Consider the following 24,792-nt stretch of genomic DNA (forward strand, 5'->3'; position numbering starts at 1 on the left):
AGCTTGAACAAGACCAAAATAATCAACAGCAATAGAAGAGACAAAGAAACACGCACAGAGTGTGTGACCAAACGCTTGCAAGTGGCCCAGTCAGCATGGCATGACAAGTTACAGCCTGTCAGCTCTGGGACTGGATACTGGAAATTCAATCCCTGAGCTGCAGCAGTGCCATGTCTGCAGCGAGGGCAGGGTGTGTCATGGCACAGGCTGCTGGCAGCTGTGCTTGGCTGTGGCTCAGGTGAGGGATGGACACTCCTTATAACAGGGTACCTGAACTGCTTTCAATCATCTGTCAAGATCCCAAGTATATGTTTGGGGGGTTTGTGCCATGTGTAGCTGTATTTAATTTATGCCCAGTAATATCTTGTTGATATACACATTATCACCATAATAATTATCCTTATTAATTGTCTGCACTGCCATAACAACTGGCAGTTCCAACCCCCTGACAACAGTCACTGGACAAGCCCCATTAGGGCCTGTGTTCTAAGGCATTTACTGATTAAAATGACAAAGACTCAGGCATGCTGATATTTGCATATTAACCTTAGTTCTACTGAATTCAGAGAGATCATTCAAAGCATGTAAGGTTAAGTGTATGTTTTAATCTTTACACGGTTAAGTGTCCAAATATTCACTTGCTACATAATGTACAGGTCTTAACTGCAAAGCTCAGACAAGAGAGAAGACATCTGTGTCCAGATGAAGTCACAGCTTCCCTCAGCTCATCTCTGAAAGCTGAGATAACTAAGGTTAGTAAAAGTCAGAACTTCTGCAGGGTAAGTTATAAACTTGCCTTTCACTAACACAAGTTTTTTATCTTTGATATGGTTATGTGGTTAAGAAACATAATTAGAACAACTATATGTTAAGAAACATAATTAAATCGGGGATTTAATCTTTTATGGTTGTTGATCAGAAAAGTGCATTGTCAGATCACATGGAAGTGGACACAAGCTGTACCAGCATTTTGATTGTCCTCCTGTCTTCCATACTGTGCCTATTTCCATACCTCACAAGCATTTACATTTCCCTATTATGCAAATATAACTTAAACTGCCTGTTTATAACTGCCATGCACAAGCAAAGCAGGTTTGAAAAATGCATTTTCCAGTCAATTTTATTTAAGAGAGGAAAGCAATTTTCTGGAAATGTTGACAGTTACCCTGTTTATGCAGTGGCTCTTGCTCATTTAAATTTTCAAATGTATTTTATCCCATTAGAGGTGAAGTGAGTTGTCAATGGAATGCATTTGCTCCTGCCCCCCCTTCTCTTGAGGGTTACAAAAGCTTAAAAAAATACAGCAAAGATATAGCAATAACCTTTAATAAAACAATAACCTTTGAATTATATATGAAAAGAAAATGCCAACTGATTGTGTTTGAGACTGAAGGCCCCTGATTGATTAAATACTTAATACTGCACAGAAAACAGAACTAGAAAAGTTGCACAGACCCATATATATGTGTTGTATATACACACATTGTATACATCAAATCTGCAAGAAGAGCTATTAAGGAAAACAAAAAGTTTTGTCTTCTATGCCCTTCAAGTCCATGGCCTTTTTCTTGTAGCCAGCCATGGGGACAATCAATTCCCACAGCAGAAAGGGTTCAGTGTGTTGTAAACCAACCTATAGTTTTTAAAAATACTTAACTGACCTAATAAAAAAAATAAACTTGTTCTGAAAGAGTTTAATTTTAAGGTCAATCTTACTTGCTGATAAAAACAGTTGGAAAACCACACTTGGCTTTAGCTACTGCACTATATTTGATCCACAGAGGATTTCTAATGCCACCTGCCAGCTAAAACTAATATTCTATTAGGAATATAATCCACAAAAGTATTTGCTCTGAAAACAACATACACTTCTCAATTTGGTGAATACAAGGCCTTTTTTAAAGCTTATGGAAAGGATTTCTCCTTGCCTACAGAAAAAGAAAAGCAAAGGAATTGAGACTTTTTCCTAGTTTCTAATTTTAGGCCTAGTCAGCCTCTCTTTCCTGCTTCCTTCAGAGGAGGTTCTCAGGTTTACTCCTGGCATTTCAGTTAAAGTTGGGGATGGGCTCTGCACCTCCCAAAGTCAGCCTTGGATCGCTCATTTCAGAAAATATGGCCAATCCCAGAATTGTGAGAGAGGCAAGGAACCTGCACCCACCCTCTGGGGCTGTGGTAACACTTCCCTCCCACTGTGACACTGGCTGTGCCCTCTGCACCAAAGGCACTCAGCACTGGGGCAGAGGATGCAGCTCTGCTGGGCCCATTCCCTGTTCCTGATGCCTCTGCTGGGCCCATTCCCTGTTCCTGATGCCTCTGCTGGGCCCATTCCCTGTTCCTGATGCCTCTGCTGGGCCCATTCCCTGTTCCTGAGCCACTCCCACTGGCCTGCAAGGCAAACCCCAGCTCTGTGTTGTGGGCTGCATCATTCCTAAGAAAAGCCTCTCCAGTCTATTAAACCCACCCCAAAACAGTTATGCTTTTCTGTCTTCTTTGCCCTTCTCCCTGCTATTCAACCCCAACTTCACATTAAAGTCACAGCCCTTCTCCCTGCTGACTGAATAAAAACTGATCCCCAACTCCCACCCCTGAACATTACACCTTTACAGCTGGGGAAGGTGGAACTTTCCCCCTCCTCTTTGCTTTCTTTTTGAGAAAACCCAGCCCTTACTTCTCCTGCCTTTATTCCTAATCCTCTGATTATTGGTGTTCTTTTCTGGATTCTCCCCATTTATTACATCTTTCTGAAGAGTGGTATAATGAATATAATATTCTGAGTTCAGACCTTTCCAGCACCAAGCAGAGCTGAGCTCTGTATATAATGATCCTTGGAACACTTCCCAGGACAAGAAGTTCCATTAACTCCACTGTTCATGAGCAGTGTCCACTCTGCAGTCTGAAGCCATAGCAGGGCCAAACTTTCCCCAATATCAGTTCTTAAAGATGTTTTTGTTCCAGACTCTTCTCTTTATATCAATAAAACACAATTTAAATTATCAACAAACCAGAAATTAAATACTAAATAATATTATGATTAAAACCAATACTAAAATGACTGCATTCATGAAAAGAGTTTTCCCCTCCTTATTCTGCTGTTAAGGAATATAACCAATATGGGGGAAAAAAAAATCTAATCCCACAAATGCCCAGTGGTGATGGCTTTTGGATGCTTTTCCTTCTCTTGTTTCATACAGAGAAGTAGATGGGTGCACAAACGTGGATCAGTATCTGCAAAGAGAGCTGAGATGTGATGAGAGATGTATTTTCTGCTTCTTGCCTTTTGTTTACAAACACCATGAAGTGAGAAGCGGAGGAGGCAGCTGGGTTATTTCAGGCTGATTAAACTGCTGACTACACAAACACCAAAATTGGTACAGCAGGCACTCTGTAATCACCAAGGGGAAGGGAAAGCTGGGCTGTCTGGAGGCAGCACCCAAACCTGGGCTGTAATAACAAATCAGACACCTGCCTGAATTCATAAAGCAGTTTCTAGAAGACAGACCTGCAGTAATCTGATGTCCCTGTAAGAGGGTACTCTTCAGGTACATCCTGGGGTTTTATACTGCAGTGTTCACATTCTGATTTACAAATATCTTGTTAGAATGGGGAAAATGTACTGAAAGCAGTGGAGACAAACTTAGTTTTCTTATTGATCTGTTCAAAGACAGTTTAGAGAATTCAAATTTTATTTATTTCCTGTACTGTGCTATCATTTTCTGAGTTGCAGTTTTTACTTGGAACTCTATTTTATATTACCATTTTGCAATGGAGTAGTGAATACTAGTGTTTAATACTATCAATGGCTAATCATTCTCACCCAAGCATTTCGTATTGGAATAACGCCACTATCACCTCAAACTGTCACCTGAATGACCAATATTTATAAGTTTCAAAATGGTCTGAGTTAGAGGAAGTTATGGGACCAAAGTCTGGGCTTACATTTGAAAAGATTTAGGGAACAAGTTGTGACATTTGATGGCCTTCCTAACAAGTGCTTTCGACTGCTTGTGATGCATTGCTAAAGAGTGCACACAGAGCTGCTTTTCTGTTTGTGATGGTTAAATGCTGTGTCAAAGCTGTGAATAAATGTACAGCTCAGCTTCCTTTGCATTTTTAAAGCTTTTGTCTGTTCCAGTTGTCTACTCAAAAAATATGGAAATCCTGTTGCCTTTTACATACATAATATGTTTTGAACACCTATTTTTTGGCAGAGGAAAAAAAGGTGAAAATACCTAACACCCACAGAAAGTAGGATCAATCAGTCCTTTACCCTCTGCTTTAATGAGCTCCTTCCAGCTGAGCTGTGCAGATATGGTATGTGATAACAGCTGAGAGGAAGCTGTTGATAAGGGCTTGGCCAGCCTTATTTCCAGAGCTGATAAAGAGCTGGTTGTTCAAAAGATGAAGCAATGCTGGTAAAAAGCCCTTCCTTATGATGCAAGAAAGCCATGAGAAAAAAGAAGTACAAGTAGGAAGGAATGGAAAGCATCCACCTTCCTTTTCTCTGGAATGCACTGTCATCATGCATCTCTAATGTATCCACAGGAACTAAACTTCTGTCACGTTTACAGGGACAGGGCAGGTTTCTTTACATCCTGCCATTTCAATTTTCCCCCCTGCTCCCAGCCCAAGAAGCAGGGTTTGGATGTTTCAGAGCTTCTACAAACTGTTCTGCATTAGCTTTTATTTTTCCTTTATGAGTCCCCTAGCCTACTGTGCCATCAGCTGACTTTCACTTCCCCAGCAGGGAATCTCATTTCCACTCTGTCCTATGCATTTTGCAGGGCATCAGTGAACTTAAAGCACGATAAATATTGTGGGAAATGAATTTACAAGTGCTGAAAATGAGAAACACAGAAGATCACAAAGACTGCACCATCTGTGCTACTTTGTTGTATTGCACAGAGGGACAACTGCAAATGAAATTCTGTGTAGAATGAAAGCTTGCTAATCCCAAATTGATAGCTTATTCTTGGCACAGCCTTGTTTTCCAAGGAGGCCAGTTTGATATCTGATTGACCTCATTTTCTTGATCTGGCCTTGGAATAGAGCTCTGACTTTTTAACGATGTGCCAAAATACAGAATTCTATTCTGTCGTGACTGAACTCAGAATGGGCTCGAAGTTGAATGTACATTTTATTTTGATCTGAGGCATGAAGTTCTGGGATGACCTTAAATAACACTTCTGTCAAGAAGCTCCACTAGGAAACTAAATTACCAAAAAAAAAACACCTCAGCACACTGTAACAAACTAAACATAACTAGAAAATAATTGTCAGCTGCAACCAGGAAACCGTCAGCCAGGCTCAGCCCAGCACTGTTCACTTCTGCATTGCTCTGCTTTACAGCTGGGACAGCAGCCTTACAAGAAATCCTCAGGTTTTACTCCAAGAAAAACTTGTGCCTGCCCTGCAGCAATGAAAGCAATAAATTTTAACTGCTCCTTTGAGCTGTTGGCACCCTTGCAGTCCCTGCCATCCCCTGAACAGCACTGCACCCCTGCCCGTGGCCAGGGCCAGCCCAGCGGGTTTTACGGCCCTGCTGTTCCCCGGGGACTCAGATCACCTGTGGGGCTGGGATGTTGGACTGTTTTCCCTGAGAGTTTCATATTGAAAGTGGAAGTAGTTTATGTCACTGACATAATAACCTCGTCTATTACTCATTCTGAGTCATATATTTATTTTTTTTGTATAAAAAAGCTCCCTGTGACATCACTGCCTTACTCAGTCCCCGTTGGGACACAGAGCTGAACTCACCCAGTCTCCTGTGTGCAAAGAGCTGCTGCCCTCTGCTTTCACTTTAGTGTAACCTTTTCACCACATATTTGGAATTACTGGTAAGACTGTGGTTTCAGGGGAATGTTTATCCATATTGTCCCAGATCCACCAACTACTTAGGAGGTGGTACTGCACTTAGTGAAAAAAAAAAAACCACCTCAGGCTCTGGAACTTTTTGGAAACCTTCCTTGTAAGGAAGCTTTTATTTTTCCATTTGAGAAAGTAGTTTTCTGATCACAACTTATGTACTGGTTTTATTTATAATGTTTCAGTCAAAATAATTTCCACATGGCCTCCTGCAACTTTTTTGCACAGGGTGTTTACGAGAAGATTATGTGAGATTGAAGCAAAAAGCATAATACAATGCTGTGAAACAACACACCTCTATAAACATTTCCCCTAGTATCCACCCCAACAGAACAAGTTGTGCTCATTCTCCATCAAATTTATCAGAGCTTCTTTTGCTGGTGAAACCATCAGAACATAAAAGTTCATCTGCACAAAATGTTCATTCTTCTAAATTTAACTCAGCAGTAGTCAAATGGTTAAAGCTGAATTTTTAACAGTGCTTTTCTAGTTCTACTTTGGAGCTAGAATATTAAATTTTTTATAAATTTATGCATTAAGACCATTAACACCGTTTGGGGGTCAATCTCTTGTTTTCTATGAAGAGAATAATAATTATAAAATCTCATTATCACATTTTTTCCTCAGATCTAATATTAAAATCACAGAACTTAAGAACTGTCTGAACTGTTAGCCAGCGTTGCTTGGGTAGTTCTGCAAAACTCAAAAGAGCTACATAAATTCACACAGCCTGAAGATGTGGCTCCATGTACACTTTCAAAATGCATTTCTAAGACTTGATCCAAAACAACAGGAAGACCATATTTTGGATTCAATAGGCACATTGGTAATTTTCATCTCACTCTTTTTTCCATCCTGTTTTGGGGACAAGGGATTTCAAATGGCAGGAAGACACAGCTGATTTATTGAAGGTAGATTATGATGTAATTTGGCTCACACAAAAAAACACCCATGGTAGTAAAAACTGGCGTATTTGTTAAAGCTAAATTCCCCAAATCTCTGTGTAATGTCACAGCAATCTGTTGTTATGAGCTTTTGGACAAACCTGAGCCTGGACTGATGGCTTGTAAGTAAAAGATCAACCTGGGGCAAACATCTTCCCCTATCACATTAAGTGCCTGGGAGGGTATTTTCAAGAGTAACTTTTCCTCTCCTTGTAACAGCACAACAGCTCAGGGTGACCTTGAGCTCAAGGATATTCTGCGGACACTTCACTCACATCTACTACCATGCAATAAATGTTGTTACTCTGAGAACTATTTTTAAGACACCTGAATTATGAAAAAGAAAATTTAGCACCTATTTGACCATGTTCCATTGCTGTCCTTTCTTCTCACTGGCTTTCTACAGGGGAAGTGTATTTAGGAGGACAGCAGATAACAAAAACAACAACAGGTCTTGCCAGTCAGGGAATGTTTTAAAGGCACAAATGTGATGTGCAAAGAGGTGTCACATTAGTGACAGCTCAAACCTGCCTTTAGAGAAAAATACCACGTTGGGCCCCAGAAACAACCATTTGGAACTAAAACAAAACAATCCAAGCCAGTAATGAGTAATGCCAGGGTGCTGATTCTGCAGCCAGAGCTGATGGCCAGAGACACATTCACGGCCTGGTTCTTTCTTGGCCACTTTGTACCAAGTGGCATCCACAAAACATCCATGTTTCATTTCACATCTTTTGAGGTCCTTAATAATTACCAAAATATAAATGGTTATGCCCAGAAACCTGCCTTAAAAAGATGCCTTTTCAAGTTTCAGAAAAACGTATCAGTTGCACCAATCCTACCTTTTATTTTTTCATATCTTACTTACAAACAATCACACAGGAGTGGTAACAACATTTTGTTCCTGTAAAGCACCACCCTTGTGAGAATGTCAGCGTGCTCTGTAAGGAATAACTCATCAGGCCTCACACATCCCTGTCGGGTAATAAATGTTTTATCTCAGTTTCAACAAGGAGGAGTCAGAAGTCTGGTGATTTACTCAAGGTCAGCCAGGAAGCCTGACAGAGCTATGAGTCTCAGCTGTCCTTCTCACTATCTTCCTACCAGATAAGCATTGAGAAATGCAGAGATACAGTGCTCAGGAAGAACTACCTATATAAAAGTCCATAAAGTAACAACATCTAGTGAGACAGCTGCCAACTAAGCATTAATATATTAGCAGTAAATCTAGTAAATTTTATTTCTTTAATGTGTTAGCTGAAGAATTTATAAGGCAACACTGATGGCTGTAGACAGAGCTTTTGAAAGGCTGGTAAGGAACACTGGTGAAACTGTAAGACCCTGTATGGGAACATGAGATATATTAGCCTAGAATTCACACTTAGAATTACACAGCTCTGAAAATGGAAATGTTTTAGTTTTTTAGGAAATCTTTCTTAACTAAGAATGATGACTTAAGTTCATCCCCATGCAGATGAATCAAAAGGATTTTTTCACTGTGAGTTTGACCCATGTTAAAATAATTCAGCTTTTCTTTCAAAATGTCATTGAACAATGGTAAAGACTGAGATGTGTTCATTTTGTTCCAGCAATTTTGGAACTGCAGTAAAAACATGAAATTAAACAGCAGATACCAATGCCACACATGGCTCTTGACAGAATCATAGAATCAGCTGGGTTGGAAGGGACCTCTGAGATCATCAAGTCCAAACCTTGATCCAACCCTGCTGCAGTTCCCAGCCCATGGCACTGATGCCCCATCCAGTCTTATCTTAAACATCTCCAGGGATGGAGAATCCACCACTTCCCTGGGCAGCCCATTTCAATGCCTGATTACCCTCTCTGGAAAGAAATTCTTTCTAATATCCAACCTAAACCTCCCCTGGCACAGCTTAAGACCGAGCCCTCTTGTCTTGCTGAGAGTTGCCTGGGAAAAGAGACCAACCCCAAGAAGTAAGAGCCTGTATTTTGGGCAACCCCAAGAAGTAAGAGCCTGTATTTTGGGCAACCTACTTCTCCCCCAGCGCTGCTGCCAGCAGCACCCACATGGATTCATGGCCCTGTCACTACTGGCTGTGGTGCAGAGCATGGTGGTTGTCCCACTTGGTCACTGCTGCCCGGGGTTTCCACTGTCCAGGCCCCTCTTACCTTGACTGCGTAGTTGTTGAGCGGATCCTTGGCGTAGGAGGCCGGGTAGTAGACGGCGTCGCCGGCCTCGCAGCAGGGCTTGTCGCTGGTCAGGCGGAAGTCGGACCAGCTGTCCACCCCGAAGCGCAGCTGGTCCTTCTGCCCGGCCATGAACAGATCCTCGCATTTCAGCGCCAGCTTCTTCAGGGAGTCGGCGTGCAGGCCTCGGATCTTCCCCACCACCTCCTCCCGGTTTTCGATCCCGCGATAAAGTGCTTGTCTCTGCGGCTTCTGCACCCCCCTGCCCTGCCTGGCCTGCGAGAGGTGTCTCCCCGTCAGAGACTCCATGCTGTTGGAGCACCGGTCCTTAATACTGATAGTGGTTAGGCTGGAAACACTGTTCGTGGCCGACGTGGTTGCCCTCAGCTTTTCCACAGGCCTGTCCAAGGAATCCCCGGACTCGTTGTCCAGTACCTTGAGCTCCAGGCTGACGGAGGAGCAGGCGCTGCTCGCTTCCCAGTTGGTGTCGATGTCGTAGGTGGGATTGGCCATGATGCACAGGTTGTTCTCCAGAGCCTGCTTCTGGAGATCTCTGGGAGTCGGCTCCGTGTTAGCTCTCAGGATTGTTTTCTTTGGCAGTGGAGGCGGGGTTGGCTGCAAGTTGTTCACTGGCTCCTGGTCTACCAGCCCTCCGAAGGCAATGGCATCATCCAGAGCTCCCTTGGGTTGCCTCGGCTGTTTTGGAGGGATCATGGTTGCTCTGGACTGTCCTGTGGAATAAGATAATAGTAACAGAAGATTAAAGTACTTTGCATCTGCTGCTCATATTTGTGCTCTGCAAAGAAGTTTAAGGCAAAAAAATAAAGCTGACTGGAACCCTCCCAATATTTAAAAAACCCCTAAATACATATATGAAAAGATGAACTAATTACTAAGCAAAATGACCAAATCAGCATCCCATACATGTCATTACATCCAGCCAGTCCTGGTTTGACCCTGGCATATATATTAACATCAGTGTCAGTGCCAGCAATGCTGCCACTTCACCTCCCACCTGATTAATGACAAGAAGTGCAAGGAAAAACCAAACATCAATTTGGCACTTTGGCCAAAGTCCAGTTTCAGCAATTACACCCAGCCACCCATAATTTCTTCTGCACTCAACTATAATATTATTCCTGACTTCCTATTCAGATGTGCCAAAACTATGGGTAGACAGCAGTCCATAAATTTCCATAAATTGGGAAATCTGCCAGAGAGGCTGAAAATCTTATTTCAGAATGGAAACCAGAAACCTTCAGACACAAATAATGGAGTTTAGATACTTCTGTGGTCACATTGGGAAGTTAGGATTGCCCCAGCAGATTCACCAGCTGGAAACAAGGAAATCAGGCCTATTTTCACTCACGTTGACAAGTGTGTTCCCATCGAGAACTGAGTCGTGTTTTGACAGAAATATTTTTTACCCTACAATTTAAAACTCACATCCCTTCCCCCAACTGTAACTTCTCTAATACATTTCCCTTCCTCTCTTGCCATGGGTACTTTTGTTGGCAATATTGTGTTCATAGATAATCTGACCCAGCTTCAGTCAAGAAATTCCAAACAGCAGGTTACATACACACAAGCACAGAATTTCCACTGACAGACTGCTTTCAGACATCTGTGTGAATCCAGGGAAGATAAACTTCCTGTCATGTGCTCTGAATGGCTTTTATAGAGGGCAATTATCTTTTATAAGTGCCAGAGTCCTTGAAAATGAAGAACAAATAAATGACAATAATATAATGGAGAACAGAAACTAATAAACAGACAATACAAATGACCAACTTGCTGCTCTGGGACAATTAAACAGTTGTTACTCATATCAAAATGAGATCTTTCCACTCTTAATAATCAACTGCTACTTTCAGAGAAATTATTTTATAAGCTTTCTACTACTCCTGGGAGGTTCACTACCATGGTAAGGTAGGAAGCCAATTTTTACAGTTGCAACACAGCAGACATGGAAACAATAATTGCAGTGGAGCATCTTTTCTAATAAGAGAACAGACACCTTGACTATTTGACTGTTTATAATGTGCTGAATCATAAAATTGTTTAGGCTGGAAAAGACCTTTAAGATCACTGAGTTCAACTGTTAACCTACCACTGCCAAGCCCACCAATCCTTGTAAAGAGGGGACTGAGCTGGAATGCTGAACCAAACTGGGGGATCTCAGATTCAGATGTGAATCACATCACTTCAGTCCATTGTTAATAATAAATGACTTTGCAGTCTATTAAAAATAAAAGATAACTTCTTTTACTTTTTAAGATATGTTGTTATAGTTTTTCTGAATATGAAAGAATCCTAGATCCACTTGGCCAGGATGCACAAAAACCTGGAATGCTGGGTTAGAATGCTGAAATGATTTCACAAGATCAAAGAGGATTGTATTTTTATATGTATCCACAAACACAGCAGCCTTGCATCCTACATTTTTAACAATCATTCTCTTTTCAGTCATTTCAAGGAGACAACATCACAAATGGAAGTTCTCTCTCTATCTTTTGTTTAAGCTCCAGAAACCCTCAGAAGAGCCTTATGGATTTAATGATAAGCCTGGCTCTTCCAGTGTTTAAAAAACCGAATTTGGAGCAGGAAACTCTATCAGCTTTGTACGTACCCGATCTTCAGGGAAGATTGCAAATCATTTTCAAGGTTGCTAAAAGAAATTTAACACTCAGAGACCCAGGGGACTCCACTGCTCCTTTGGGATCGTGGTGCTGCAGCCAGAGAGCTCTACTGTGGCAGCTCTGCCTCTCACTGCTGTGCTGCAGCCTCTGACCCTGGGGCCAGTCGGGCAGCACAGGAACTCTGTCAGAAATCTCCCCTTTGCAGAGGTGCAGAGTCAAAAGTAGAATTGATGTCTGCATGCCAGACATGCATCCAGATGCCACAGCTTTTTCCTTAGTCCTGAGACGAGTTCACTTCTACTTCATATCCAATTTTCTTACTCATCCAAACACGTGCCCTCTTCCACAACTACTTACTCTTACCAAATCTGTGACCTATGTACTTCTCCCCAGCAGCACTGTGTTAAAGATCACTTGCCTGTTTTTTTATCCTTCCCCTCTTCCCCACTATGCTGAGACAGCCTGACTGCTGGGGTGGGAGAGAGGACACTACTGCAGGAGGATCTGCTGATCCAAGGACTGCACAGATGCCAGAGAGAAACAACAAGAAAACAAATGAGAGCAAGATGCACACGTGAAGCAGCAGCAGCAGCAGCAGGAGCCCTCTCCAAGAAAGGTAAGATTTATATCAGTGTTACTGCTCCATTCTCTTGTTTTCTTTCTGCTTTACTGGCCCTGCCCTCCAAAAGCCATTCATACAGAGCAGGGCCCTGAGACTGCAACCAGTGCTGCTTTTGCATTGGAACTGTGACATCCAAACAGAACTGGGGAAGGTTTTCATAGCCAGAAGCGATTTTCTGCAGGAGTATGGAGGGGGTGGCAGGATCCAGAGAACTGCACGTACAAGTCGTTCTGTAGTCACTGTTTCAAGTATTCTCAGCTGAGGAAAATGAGTTTGTCAAACACGCCACGTTACAGTTGTTGTTTCTCCCCACAAGAACAAGTTTTCCATATTGAAATCTACCCATCTGAATTACACAGTTGAAAAGCTTCATGTCTGTGCTGTTGCTGTGCTGAGTTCTGAACACTGTACATTTGTTTCATACCCACTGGGCCAGTCTTTCCAGCTCAGCTTTCCTGAGGCAGGAAACTTCATGTCCCACATTTTTATAAATTCATTGCCTAGCAAGAAAAAAGCTGTCTTAAATGTTGTCCCTGTCAAAGGCACAGTAATATTCTGCTGCACAGAAGTACCAGCAATGCATTTATTTCTTTTTCTTGCCTATCCTTTCCTTCTCCCCTTGCATGCCTAAAACCATTGTTTCCTTACCTACTGCACAGGCTCACCAGCATTGCAAGGTTCAGCCTGAGCCACACTCTTGGGAGGCAAGTGAAAAGGCACAATATTGGGCTACCAGTTACAGAGAGCTTTGAAGTGGATTCCAGACTGCTCAATGACAGAAAAAAATTTAACTCTTTATAGACAGCAGCTTTCTAGAGAGCTTTAAGTAATTCTACAGTTCAATAACATCTTCCATTACAGAATCTCACTACACTATTTAAATATTAATGCTGAAGTCTCTAGACACCATGCAGAGGTCTGAAACTCTAAAGGAGCTCTGAAAAAGGCATTTAAATGTTATTTTTCTGGGTAACTGATTTATCATCAGACTTTGCATTGCAGCCTGTTGATGTGAGTGGGTGAACCTATCAAATCTGACATCACTCCTTAATAAAACCAAACCATGAAAAAACCCCACAAAGGGCATAAGGTGCCTTCCAACCACTGCAAAAGCTCCCAGCACACTTCACAGCCCCAAATCCAACAAATGCTGCACACGTACACCACTCTTCCATAACATTGTTCAGTACAGAGGTTTCCATGAAATCCTGCCTTACACTCAGTTGTTTACTCATTTACTGTTAATTTAATAGATAAAAATCTCACTGAAACGCTGAGATATGTAACAGAGAGGAAAGCTGACATTTGTTAAGTAACGTTTGGGATGCACCTCCAGTTTCTCAGCAATAATTTGAGACTGGGCACAGGTAATGGGCTGCAGATCCCAGAAGCTTCAGCTTGTCTGCTGGGTGACTTGGCAGGTCCTGCTGCCCACCCTCCATCACACCACACTGAAGGCATTACCTGTGCTAATCATACACTACACAAATGCACCAGCCTGGTGTTATAATCACTGTCTGTCACTGAGCTGTCAGCTTTAGTCAGCAATGATTTCAGCACCTTATTTACAGCCTGGCTAAAGCACACTGCCCTGGTCTAAGTTACTGACTGGGGCAGTGCTCCATGGCAGATGCTGTGATCTGGGATTTTTTTCCAATGTCAGCAATCACAAAACCTAGAAACTTATCCTCCTTTTTGCCCATTTCTTTAAGTGTAAAGTCACTGATAATGAAATAACCTATTCTTTTCTCAATGACAGAAATACTATCCTGAGTATATTGAGAATACCTTAATCTACTTACAGCGATGCAAATTCAATCAACTCAATTTCCCCAACAAATTCAGACAAAGACAGAACAATTTAAAGGTTTGTAAAGGAAAGGCTTTTAATTATCTAGTCTATTGTCTTCCTTATCATCAGCTACAGGGCTTACCTGAATTAACTTGTGTTACAATAAAGGCCCCCATTATAAAAAGAAACATCCAGGCCCTATCTTACACATTTGAACATTTGTTTCTGCATCTCGATTCAGCTGGCAGCCCCTGGAGTTTGTGAAACCAGTTGATACCAGAGGTATCCCTCATGACAGTTCTGCTCACCCCACGAGCAGACTCTTGCTTTGATAAGCTGAACACACTGACTTTCCTGAATTAGTCCCCATGAAGTGCCTGCCACAATACAAGGCATTTGCAAAGCTGTTCTTTAGAGCCTGTACAGTTTCTTTAAATATTCGTCTCAAATTGTGGCCACAGCAGTTGCAGGGAAAAAATGAGACAGACAGAACCTCTCTCCTCCTACTGAAGTTTTCTTCTATTTATACAGCCAGGAACAGTCTTTATTTCTATCATCATGGTGAGATCTCTTAAAAGCCCCAAGTCTTTTATATTGTACCTGATTCCCAGAGGAGAATTTTCTGCTTTGTAAGATTTGTCTCTTGGAAGGCCAAACCAAATATATTTGAGGGCAGTACCTGATATAAACTATTACCTGCCTGCAGAGGACAATTTACCAAAGCTTGCAGTTATTTCTGTTCATGAACTTTCACGTGACACATCAGAACTGAAGATTAGACATTTATCAAAGTAGTAACATATTATCTGCTTTTAAATAAAAAACATTAGAATATGCATAAGATTAGTATTTAAAATGAATATTGTGCATTATGCTGCAAATTGAGATGTTCACATGATGTATTTTACAAACTCCAAACTGCACTACGTAGCTCCAATTGCAGCTGGAGTAAGAGTCAAATGTGGTGTAACTTTTCATATTATCCTTTCTTCCAGTTTCACATACCAGTATTTGTTAATTCTACAGAAGATAAGACTTTGCTGCCTAGGTGATGCAAGATGTGAAAACAAGTAGGAATTATTCTCTGTGCCTACCTAGGAATCTCTCTGTTGCCATCAGAACTAGAAAGTGAGGTTGTTTGAGTAAAGCAGAAGAGCTTTGAATGGCAGCCAGAGAACTCAGTGCCATTTAGGGAAGCATTGCTCCTAACAACAGGCAGCCAGGCTGAGCTAGACCCAGGCAAGCCTTAAAGCTGACTTAACTCTTTCATACCTAAAATTTCCTTCGCTGACAGCAAAGCTCAAAGTGACCCAAGGATGAGAAGATTTTGAATAAAATGCCAAGGGGTTCAGTTTTATGTGGTTTTGAGAGGGAACATTCAAGCTCTGGAACAGCACTAACACAAGGCAGGGCTGATGGAAGGGATCCCTTGAGATGGTCAGGCAGGGTCAGCTGGAGTGGGTTGCCCAGGATCATGTCCAGTCAGGTTTTGAGTATCTCCCCAGATGGAGATTCCACAACCACTTTGGGTGACCCCTTCCAGTGTTTAATGGCATTTTACTGCATGGGCTAAACGTGCTATAAGCAGTTTTGAGAGAGCTACATCTACTGCCTGGATTCTGCCTGCATGGAGCTATCTCCTAAATACAGAAAATACAGACACAGATAAAATGAAAACACTCACTAAAATGAAAGTAGTTCATCAGACCTTTGAGTAATTCACCATAAAAACATAAATTTTAGTTTTCCTCCTCAGAGGAAGAGTTTCTTGGTAGGTGTTAGTATCGCTCTTGGGCGGGGTATTTTTCTACTTTATGCTTTACAAACGATATCTAATGAATGTTTTAACAGCAGAATACACTCATAAGTTCACCGCTAATTCACATTCAAGCAAAAAAATGCAACACTATCACTGACTGTCTAAGGAATGCAGGCACCTGAGGGTTTAAAATTTAGCCCTTGATCCCTGAAACATGTGTGGACATGCCAAACCCCCTGCACTCGTGAGCCACCTCAACGCACTCAGTTTACTCTTGGCCAAGCATTTAAGAGGTTGGTGTGTTTACAGGGCTGGGGTGTTACTGAAAAACATGTATTCAGATATCCTGGAACGTAAATAAATGAGAGATTTTGTTCTTCTAGGAAATCTGGCTGGAGGTATCCCTAAATTCACTGTACTTCAAATCAAAATGCTTCAGAAAGTTAGGCTGATAATACTGATACTGGATATCAGGAGATGCTTATTTGTGTTGCCCCCTTATCTTCCAGAGAGGCACTGCATCCATGTATCTTTTTAATATGAGTCAGGAATTTAGTAATGACAGGACATTCATATCTTATTATGAAGGAGCATTCAGACTAGGATAAAAAAGGTTTCAGTCAACAAAAGATGGTTACAAATATTGTAGCAGCTACTGATGCTCTAAAATAAAAAGTCCTATCTTTTGTTGAAGTTTGGAAAAATATTGAAATCTACTTACTGTTTCTAAAGAAATTAGGTCATTTGCTCTGTATTTTAAACCTCTTTGACAAAATTTCTCCAAAAAGGTAAAACAATGTGTCTTTTAAAATCATTTGAGATGCTTATCACTAGGACCAATTAAAAGGCTGTTTTAAATTACAAGAAAACAAACCTCTGAGTTTGCTGAATCTTCACTTTCTTGTTGTGATCACAGAAGGAGACTGCAATAACTTTATTTTCTACAAATCAATATTAAAAAGTCAGCCTTTAAAAGCTCCCCTTATGAAGGTGCATTGAGCTGTTCAGAAGAAAAGGTATCCAGAATCAGATCCAATTGATATTTTCTTCTATGAGAGCACACTTACCTAAATTGCTGTACGTGGCACTGCAGGTATTTAAGTTGGGAGAATGTGGAGCTTCTTCTTTCTCCTCCTCCCCCTGGGGAGGACGCGCCGAGGACACGGGAATGACGGAGGCGCTGCCACCATTGTCCTGCTTCACAAACACGGCTCTGGGGACACGAGGGGACAAGTCCTCCAGGGTCGTGTCATCGGGCACTTGACTGAAACAAAGAGGACAAAAATCACCTGGAGGTCAAAGCTGGGCAGGAGATTCTCCTGGCAAAACACCAGGTGAGGCATTTTCAGGAGGGGGAATGAACCGGTGAAGGAACAAGTTCTTTCGCCCTCCTTTTTTTAAGGACAATTTTCTACAGTTTTCCTTCCTGAGAAGAAACAACTTGTGACTGAAATAGTAACGTGTTAGTTACTATTATACTAATTATAATAATCCATGGAATATAATAATTAATGCCTTTGATAGCAAGGCATAATAAAATGTTTTACAGCTTGGCTACAGTCAGCATCCGTGCACATCCATATGCAGGCGTGGCCCCGGGTAAAATGTGTGGGACTCAGGACAGCAGCAGAGTTTGAGGTGCTTGTTACCAATTGGAACAACTGTGCTTTAACCAAAGATAACAAGGTATAGCAAGGGGGGTTAAATCTCAAAAAATAATGATAGATTTTCATGTACTGGTAGGATTTTGGGAACCGACACTTTGGGCAACACATCTCATCGAAGCCATGATTAAAATCCACCTGCATTAGGCCAACTGCAAAAGGCCATGAACACATTCCTCTGTGCCTGCTCTTAGCTAGGAAGTTTCAATCAAATTGTGATGACTTATTGAGCACAAAGCTCTGAAAATTGTGGATTTAATCAGTTTCCATGGATATATTTATTGCAGTATAATTTAAAAATTATGCATTATATGTATGAAAAAATGGTCGAGATTTAATAAAAACCCCCTAATCCTATTGAAAATATAGCAGCAATTATCAGTAATATGCCACAAAAACATGTTAGAGCAAAAATATTTCCATGCCTTTACATTCTCTCACTCACAGAAACAAATACTCATTACAGCCAAATGTGCTGTTCTCTAGTTCTCATTCCTATAGCCTGATCAAATTCAACAGCAAGAATTTTAACTACTTGTGACTTCCATAAGGGGCAGGAGTAACACACTTCCATCAGGAGATGATCACCACATCATGTATCTGTACAGAAACTCATTTTTTGTGCTAAACATTTAAAACTTTAACATAAATTATAGGCATATTTCTCTCTATGGCAAAGCCAAAATCCTGGAAAACATGGTACACAATCTTCTAGCAATCCCTGACTGCAAAGGTTAAAACATGCCAGTCCTTTGCATGACACGAGCCCCAGGACAGTGCAGTGAGCACATGCTGTTTCTGCTCAGACTCATGAATTTGAACTGCAGGCTGACACAAACCAAACTCATTAGAACTTGTTAGTAAAAGAGAAAAAAATGGCATAAGTTCAAAAAGATGTAATCTTTAATCAGTAAAACCTTTTTTTGTTCCATTTTAGTACCATGCATAGGAATGGTGTGAGGAACATTCCATGTGCCATAAATATATCCACATTAAAGAGTTAACCTACTGTAATTTCAGAGTAAAGCAGACATAAAATTAAAGCAGTAACGAGGCTCTCAAGATGAGGAGAAATTTAACTACAGACTTGTAAATGCTGTAAATAATATCCATACCTGCATTCCTCAACAGGAATGTTTTCTTTAAGAAGAAATAGGTTCTAACAGCTTTACAGTTCTGTCATTGCCACAAACCAGAAGTTATCACATCTCAGAGTAACTTTTTTAGTATTGCTTGGTGAGGTACAGAACATACTCATTCTCCAAACCAGTCACATGCAAGCACATACACTAAACCTAAGCTCAGAAGCCATTTGCCAAAGTAAACCAACAGCTAGAAAGGAAGAAAGGAAAAAAAAATACCAACTCACCCACTGTACTCACTCACACAATTCCCCATTAAAGGAAATTCTTTCAGGGCCTTCTTGAGTCTTTTAATCATGTCTTGAAACTCTGGCGAGCCATTGATTCCACAGTGTTCTGGTGTGCTACAAGTTGTGCAAGCTGTGAGCAAGGGCTGAACTCTGCACAGTGATACACCTACTGCACCTTCTGTTTACCTTGGGGCTGGGCCCTGCCAAAGCACCCCAGGCAGCCCCAGCCCTGCCTCCTTAACTCTTCCACTGCCTCCCTGAAGGAAATCCAGTGCACAGGCTGCTACATCACTGCTCTGGAATGACAGCTATGGCCTTAGTCATGGTATTACTTAAGGAAAAGCACGTTCAAGTTTCAAGAGGAGTTTTAAGAACTAAGACCAACCTACTGTTAAAAGTAAGTGAGTATCTCAGACCTGCAGTCCGTGCCTCAAAAGAATACATTTGAAAGCCCAGCAGTTCGATGGCAGGTCATGAAATCCATGGGGAAATGCTTTCCAGGATCTTAACACCAAGACTGAGCGACCCAGCTCATGGACACACAGTGCAGAGACCCAGCAACCCTCCATCAGAGCTGGCAGGACACAGGAGGAACAGAGGGGGAAACCATCCTCACTCAGGGAGCTACAAGAACCAAATTCCCAGTTGCTTTTGCTTCATGAACGAAACAGTTAAAACAACCAGTTTTCCAGAAGAGAAGAGCAGCTGATAAACGAGCAGTTCTCTGAGATTAGAACCATTAGAGCCTGATTTTCTATCTGCTTGTTGGTAGCAAGTGATACTTAAAGCTATCTCCTTATTTGGGATATTTATAGCTATTTTGCCAGGATGGATTCTTTGATGCCTTGCATAAGAGCACATATTTAGCTTCTACCATAGTGGGCGCAGCCTCCTCTGTCCAAGTCTTTTTTTTTTTTCCCTTTCTTATTTCAAAAACAAACTTCATAGGAAATTAATTATCTTAGAGAACTCTGCTCCTTCGGGCACAAGAGGCTGACACTAAACAACTATTCAGTTACTGGAGGAAGCAGCCCTCTGCACGCAGAGAGCACGTTTGTTTTCCTAAGAAACTGAGATTATGTGCAGCAAAAAAACTTGCCATAAAAATGACTGTCCTTCAGAAAACACCCCACTGAATTCACATACTTGTCATTCACATGTGCACAAGCTCAAAACTGTTTTAAAAGTGTTATTTTTCTGCAGGGACAAATGCCCCTAACTCCTTCCTTCAGGCTCTCCTCCTTCACAGCTCTTGGAGGATTGCCAAAGGATGGTGTGGTCTAACTTGTCTCAGTCTTTTGGGAACAGCAGAATCCAGAAAGCTGCCTGTGTAGTGTGTTAATTCTGGTGAGGCCACTGGAATCACAGCTATTGTGTGACCTGTGTTTTCCTCTATTCAGAGCACACCTACTCAATTACAGTGAGTAATAAACAGCAAGGAATAGGAGGGAGATAATGTGCAATGCTTATAAGTGACTGTGAGAGTGTATTCCTCAACGAGGGTCAGGTCTAGAGGCCAGGCTGAGGGAGCACAGTTCTGTGCAAGACAGCAGATAAATCCCAGTGGCAGGAATTAGTGACAAACACAGAGAAAAGCTGATGTGGCCTTGGACCCAGCAGAGACCTGATCCCCTCCCCGAGCGGGCACCCGCACAGCAGCAGCCACTGGCAGCAGGACAGTCGGGGATGACAAGGAAGATGACTCAGTTTTACACACACACAGCACCAACTGTGCAATTTGTACGTATACTTAGTGTCAAAGAGAGCACTCTGAGATCCCCTCAGGCCCTACACTTGTAAGGTAATAAAGCCAATCTAAAGCCTACACTGACTGAATAATGCTGGAGAAAAAATGCAGAGAGGTTAATGAGTGGAAGGAGGTCAAAGGCCACCTTACCCAGCACAGACCACTTTATTCCTGCAAAACCCCGAGCAGAGCCCATCAGTGCCCAGGTTCCAGGGTGCACTCTGGGTACAGAAAACATTCCAGGGGCTCCTGCAGTTCAGTTCCTCATCACCACCATTAGCCAGGAACAGTCACCCAAGAGGAAAGTGAAACAAACTTCTAAAATGACAACCTGAAACAGCTAAGCCATAAAGTTCCTAATTCTGATTATTTAGAAGCTGGCTTAGTCCTGAAGTATGAGAATTTATATTATTTTTTTTTTCCCCAAGTCTTGTATAATGTGATGTTTGCATGGATAAAGGGTATACATTTGATAATCCAGTAAAGACATCCTGCTAAGCTCTTTAGTGTCACTGAAACTTAATGGCAAAGAGTTCCACAGATTAACTGTGCGTTATGAAAAATATATTTTTCTTTATCCATTTTAAGTTCTCGCTCTTTCCATTTTACAAACTGTATTAGAGGAGTTAAGAACAATAATACAAGATTTACCATTTCTTAATCTAAATTTATAAAATAATAAATGGTAAAATCCCTTCTACTTGGTTCCTTAGCAGTCCTTGGTGTTTACGAGTTCTCACAGAAAACGTTACCAAACTTATTGCTTAATGCACACACAGCACTTCCAAGTCTGTCAGCATGGAGATGTTCTAGAGGAAAATCTCACAAGTTTTTAATTGATGAAATAGTGTAAGATAAATGGTTAATGCTTTTAAAAGCACTGCTGAGTAAGGTAGATAAAGCTTGCTGATATCCAGATAAAAGCAAACCAACAGAGATTTGACAAGAAGGGAGAGCTGATCCACCTAAAATTTCTCCCATTTCAGTAGAGTTGCTCAAGCAAGAAATTTCTTTTCATCTATATAACATCCTTGCATTCTCCTCATCAGTTTGTGCAAGCTGTACTTGAAAGGTTTGGGATTCAGGTGAGAACCTCACCCTAAGAATTAAGACCAGAGCTCCTCCAAACTGGGAGGGACTTTGTTTTAAAGGGAGCCCTTCTGTGATCTGACAGATTTTGTTATCTTCCCAAGTAGTTCCTGAAGCAGCTGTGGAATCTGCAGGACTGGATCAGTGACAATGCTGGAGTGGAATGTGGCAGTGGTGGTTATTCCTGCCTATCTCTGGATGTAACCCTGATCTTATATGACCACATTTTTGAAGAACAACAATTCCCAATGTTTTTACTGAGTGATCCATCACAACATTCCTATTCCTCCAGACACAGAGCTCAGATCTACTGGTTACGAACTCAAAGCCTTTTGCAAAAGTTAACATAATTTTAGGAATTAGATTGGTAATCCCAACTTTAGCTAGGAAAAAATGCTTCCTTACCTGAACCAGAACAAAATGAATATACAGACTTCACTACCTGAAGGGAGTATTTCAGGAAACACACAGTTTGATCTTTACTTCATCCAAGTCTGGGCCAAAGATCCCATAAAGGAAAGTTATGGCTGACTTGTATCTGTGAAAGGAAACTCTTTGTTTGATGTGTAACTGCAGTGGGGTGGCCGTGCACAGGGCACTTGCACTGGGATTAGCAAAGCTCTGCCACCTAAAGCAGTGAGGGAAATGCAGGATTGGCAAAGCTCTGCCACCTAAAGCAGTGAGGGAAATGCAGGATTGGCAAAGCTCTGCCACCTAAAGCAGTGAGGGAAATTCAGGATTGGCAAAGCTCTGCCACCTAAAGCAGTGAGGGAAATGCAGGATTGGCAAAGCTCTGCCACCTAAAGCAGTGAGGGAAATTCAGGATTGGCAAAGCTCTGCCACCTAAAGCAGTGAGGGGAGCTGGGCTCTGAGGGTGATTCAGTTCAGCCCTTCATGCAGACAGCCAAGGGAGCAGCAGGACACTGAGCTGCACTTTGCTTTTGGGAAATGTCTCAACCTAAAAAGCTGCTGCTGGGTGTGAGCAGAGATGTCTCAATGAAGGAGAGGAGAAGCCTTAATCTCGTGAAACTCCAATGGCAACGCTCTGATCTATGAGATAACAAAGCCTTTGAAGAATCTTTTTATTAAACTTGTGATGAGTGGATTGCACACTGTGCTGTACCACCTCCATCAATTACAGTGACTCGGGCCAGAAATATCATCATGTTATCCTTTTAGAGGTCAATTTTAGGTTTTGCCTGAGAACAACTGCTGCTTCATGAACTACAGGTGTTCTGAGAACACCTGATTTTCATTCCAATTAATGACAAAGCTGACGTGACTGCTGATTTTTAGCACAAATTAATCCATCTACAAATTTTTGGCAAATTTAATATATCATTTGCTAGCTCCTTTTGAACCAGCATATGTGTGTCCTGGCATCAAACAGAAGGAAACAATCACATGGATAAACCAAAACTAAGTTCCTTTGGATAACAGAGAGATAATTTTCAGCTTTCCAAAGAACTGAGTATTTTGCAAGTGCTGTTCAAAGGAAAAACTGCCCTTTCTAGTGATAACTTCAAATACCTTCAGTCCTTTTGTGGTTATCAATCTTCAGCAGCTTTGTAAGACATTGCAAAGTAAGTAAATACTGCATCTTATTTAATTTGCTTTCAAGACCTCCCAGTAATCTGCCATTTTTAAAGCTTATCTTATTTTCCAGGTCATCAGTTTGGTTTTTTTTTCAGTGAGTTTACTGTTCTTGGCATCCTGAGTTAGGGAAGTGTCCTGTTCACTGATCAGTATCTTCAGCTCTTCCATTCTCTTCTAAGCCTCTGCAAGCTTAGCCCAAGATTTTCAACATCTTTGTCATGCACTTATTTTAGCCTGAATTATCACCAACCTCATAGTAATACCTGAAGAGCTCACACAAACCAAGCATAGCATCTCATCAGTTATGTCTCCTGCTTGTGCAAAGATGGAATTTGGCAATCCTGATTCTCACCTACTGGGATATTAAAAACAAAAGCCAAACCCCTTAAAAATCAACAAAAAAACCCCTCATTTTTTTGGCACTATAAGGTTTCACTTAGTCTTTTTAAGACTATTAAAAATTAATTAAAAAACCCCAAATAACTCAAGGCATCAAAGTACCTGAATATAAAAACTAAAGGATGAAGCTTCTGACTGTCCAGTGTTCCCACAATGTATTTCTGAGCATCTCAGTGTATTTCCTTTGAAATGTGTAGAAACAATAGGACAATATTGTCAGAAAGGAGAAATTCCAGTTCTAACATTTGGGAGACTCCCATTTTCACCAGGAAGAACTCAGAGACGTGGTTTTAACCAGTATCACTGTAACTTGCAGAAAACTAAAGAGCAAACATACTTTTTGGAATAAGTGAATAAGACAGAGCAGTGACAAATTGCCTTCAAAAGGGAGGGCAGAAGGTGCTCCAGTCACAGGGCAAGAATATCACACATTCCAACAGCACCATCTCCAGGGCAGTGCAAGAATCAGGAACTCTTCCTGCCCTCTCCCCACTGGCAGAAGCAGCTGCTCCTCCCTGCCTGTCCCCTGGCACACCAGGGAGTTGATCTGGCTGAAAAATGCCTGCAAAGTTGTTTCCCTCTTGGATCCCTTCCCCAGTCTGGCTCAGCACAGGTGACCACATGGACTGTCCTGGCAGCACAAGAGGGGGCACTGGGGAGCTGGGAGCAGGAGAATCTCCTGATGGCAATGCAATCAAAACCAACCTCACTTTCTCCAGCTTCCCCTGGATGCATGGGAAAAAAATGGGTTCCTGTAAAGGGGGTTGAAAGCACAAACTCCTCCAATTCTTTAACCTGCCCTAAAGCTGCCTACTTCTCCCCATTTAATTTGGGGCAAGTCTAGAGAGACTGCACTCTGACCAAGGGTTGCTAGTAATTTTCTTGTGTAGAGAGTGGAGAAAGAAAACCAAGTTATTTTACTTTAGGACAAGTGGCAATCCGTTTATGGTAAACTCTAACTGTGCTCACCCAGTGATTTCTGTTAGCTTAAGTCAACTTTAAAACTATCTTAACTAAGAAACACTGCAGCTTTCTTATACAAAATATGGAGGAAGAAAACCAAAGAGCACTGCCATGATGCATTTTCTGGGGCCCACACTTAGCTCACACTTTACAACATTTTTAATTTCCTACCATTAGG

General features: G+C 41.6%; 1 protein-coding gene and 1 long non-coding RNA gene across 7 annotated transcripts in view; one reads left to right on the plus strand and one right to left on the minus strand.

Annotated features, from left to right (window-relative positions):
- The window catches only part of PEAK1 (pseudopodium enriched atypical kinase 1), a 112,528-nt gene that overhangs the window by 7,687 nt on the left and 80,049 nt on the right, over nt 1-24,792 (minus strand). For 4 of the 6 annotated variants that reach the window (XM_051770352.1, XM_051770351.1, XM_051770350.1 and 1 more), the window contains 3 exons: nt 18,818-18,934; nt 16,852-17,048; nt 8,955-9,703 (listed from right to left, as the gene is read on the minus strand). In XM_051770352.1, coding sequence (XP_051626312.1) covers nt 8,955-9,703; nt 16,852-17,048; nt 18,818-18,934 — 1,063 coding nt within the window. Of the gene's footprint in view, nt 1-8,954; nt 9,704-16,851; nt 17,049-18,817; nt 18,935-24,792 lie in introns of those variants that run through there. The other 2 variants (XM_051770354.1, XM_051770356.1) reach the window with 2 other exon arrangements.
- On the plus strand, nt 17,010-24,378 carry LOC127462074 (uncharacterized). The gene is made up of 2 exons (XR_007900285.1): nt 17,010-17,118; nt 21,764-24,378. It is a non-coding gene; the product is annotated as an uncharacterized LOC127462074 (long non-coding RNA).

This window comes from Manacus candei, unplaced genomic scaffold (genome assembly GCF_025592945.1).
Source record: "Manacus candei isolate 608988 ecotype Guabito, Panama unplaced genomic scaffold, ASM2559294v1 h1tg000119l, whole genome shotgun sequence".
Taxonomy (NCBI): domain Eukaryota; kingdom Metazoa; phylum Chordata; class Aves; order Passeriformes; family Pipridae; genus Manacus; species Manacus candei.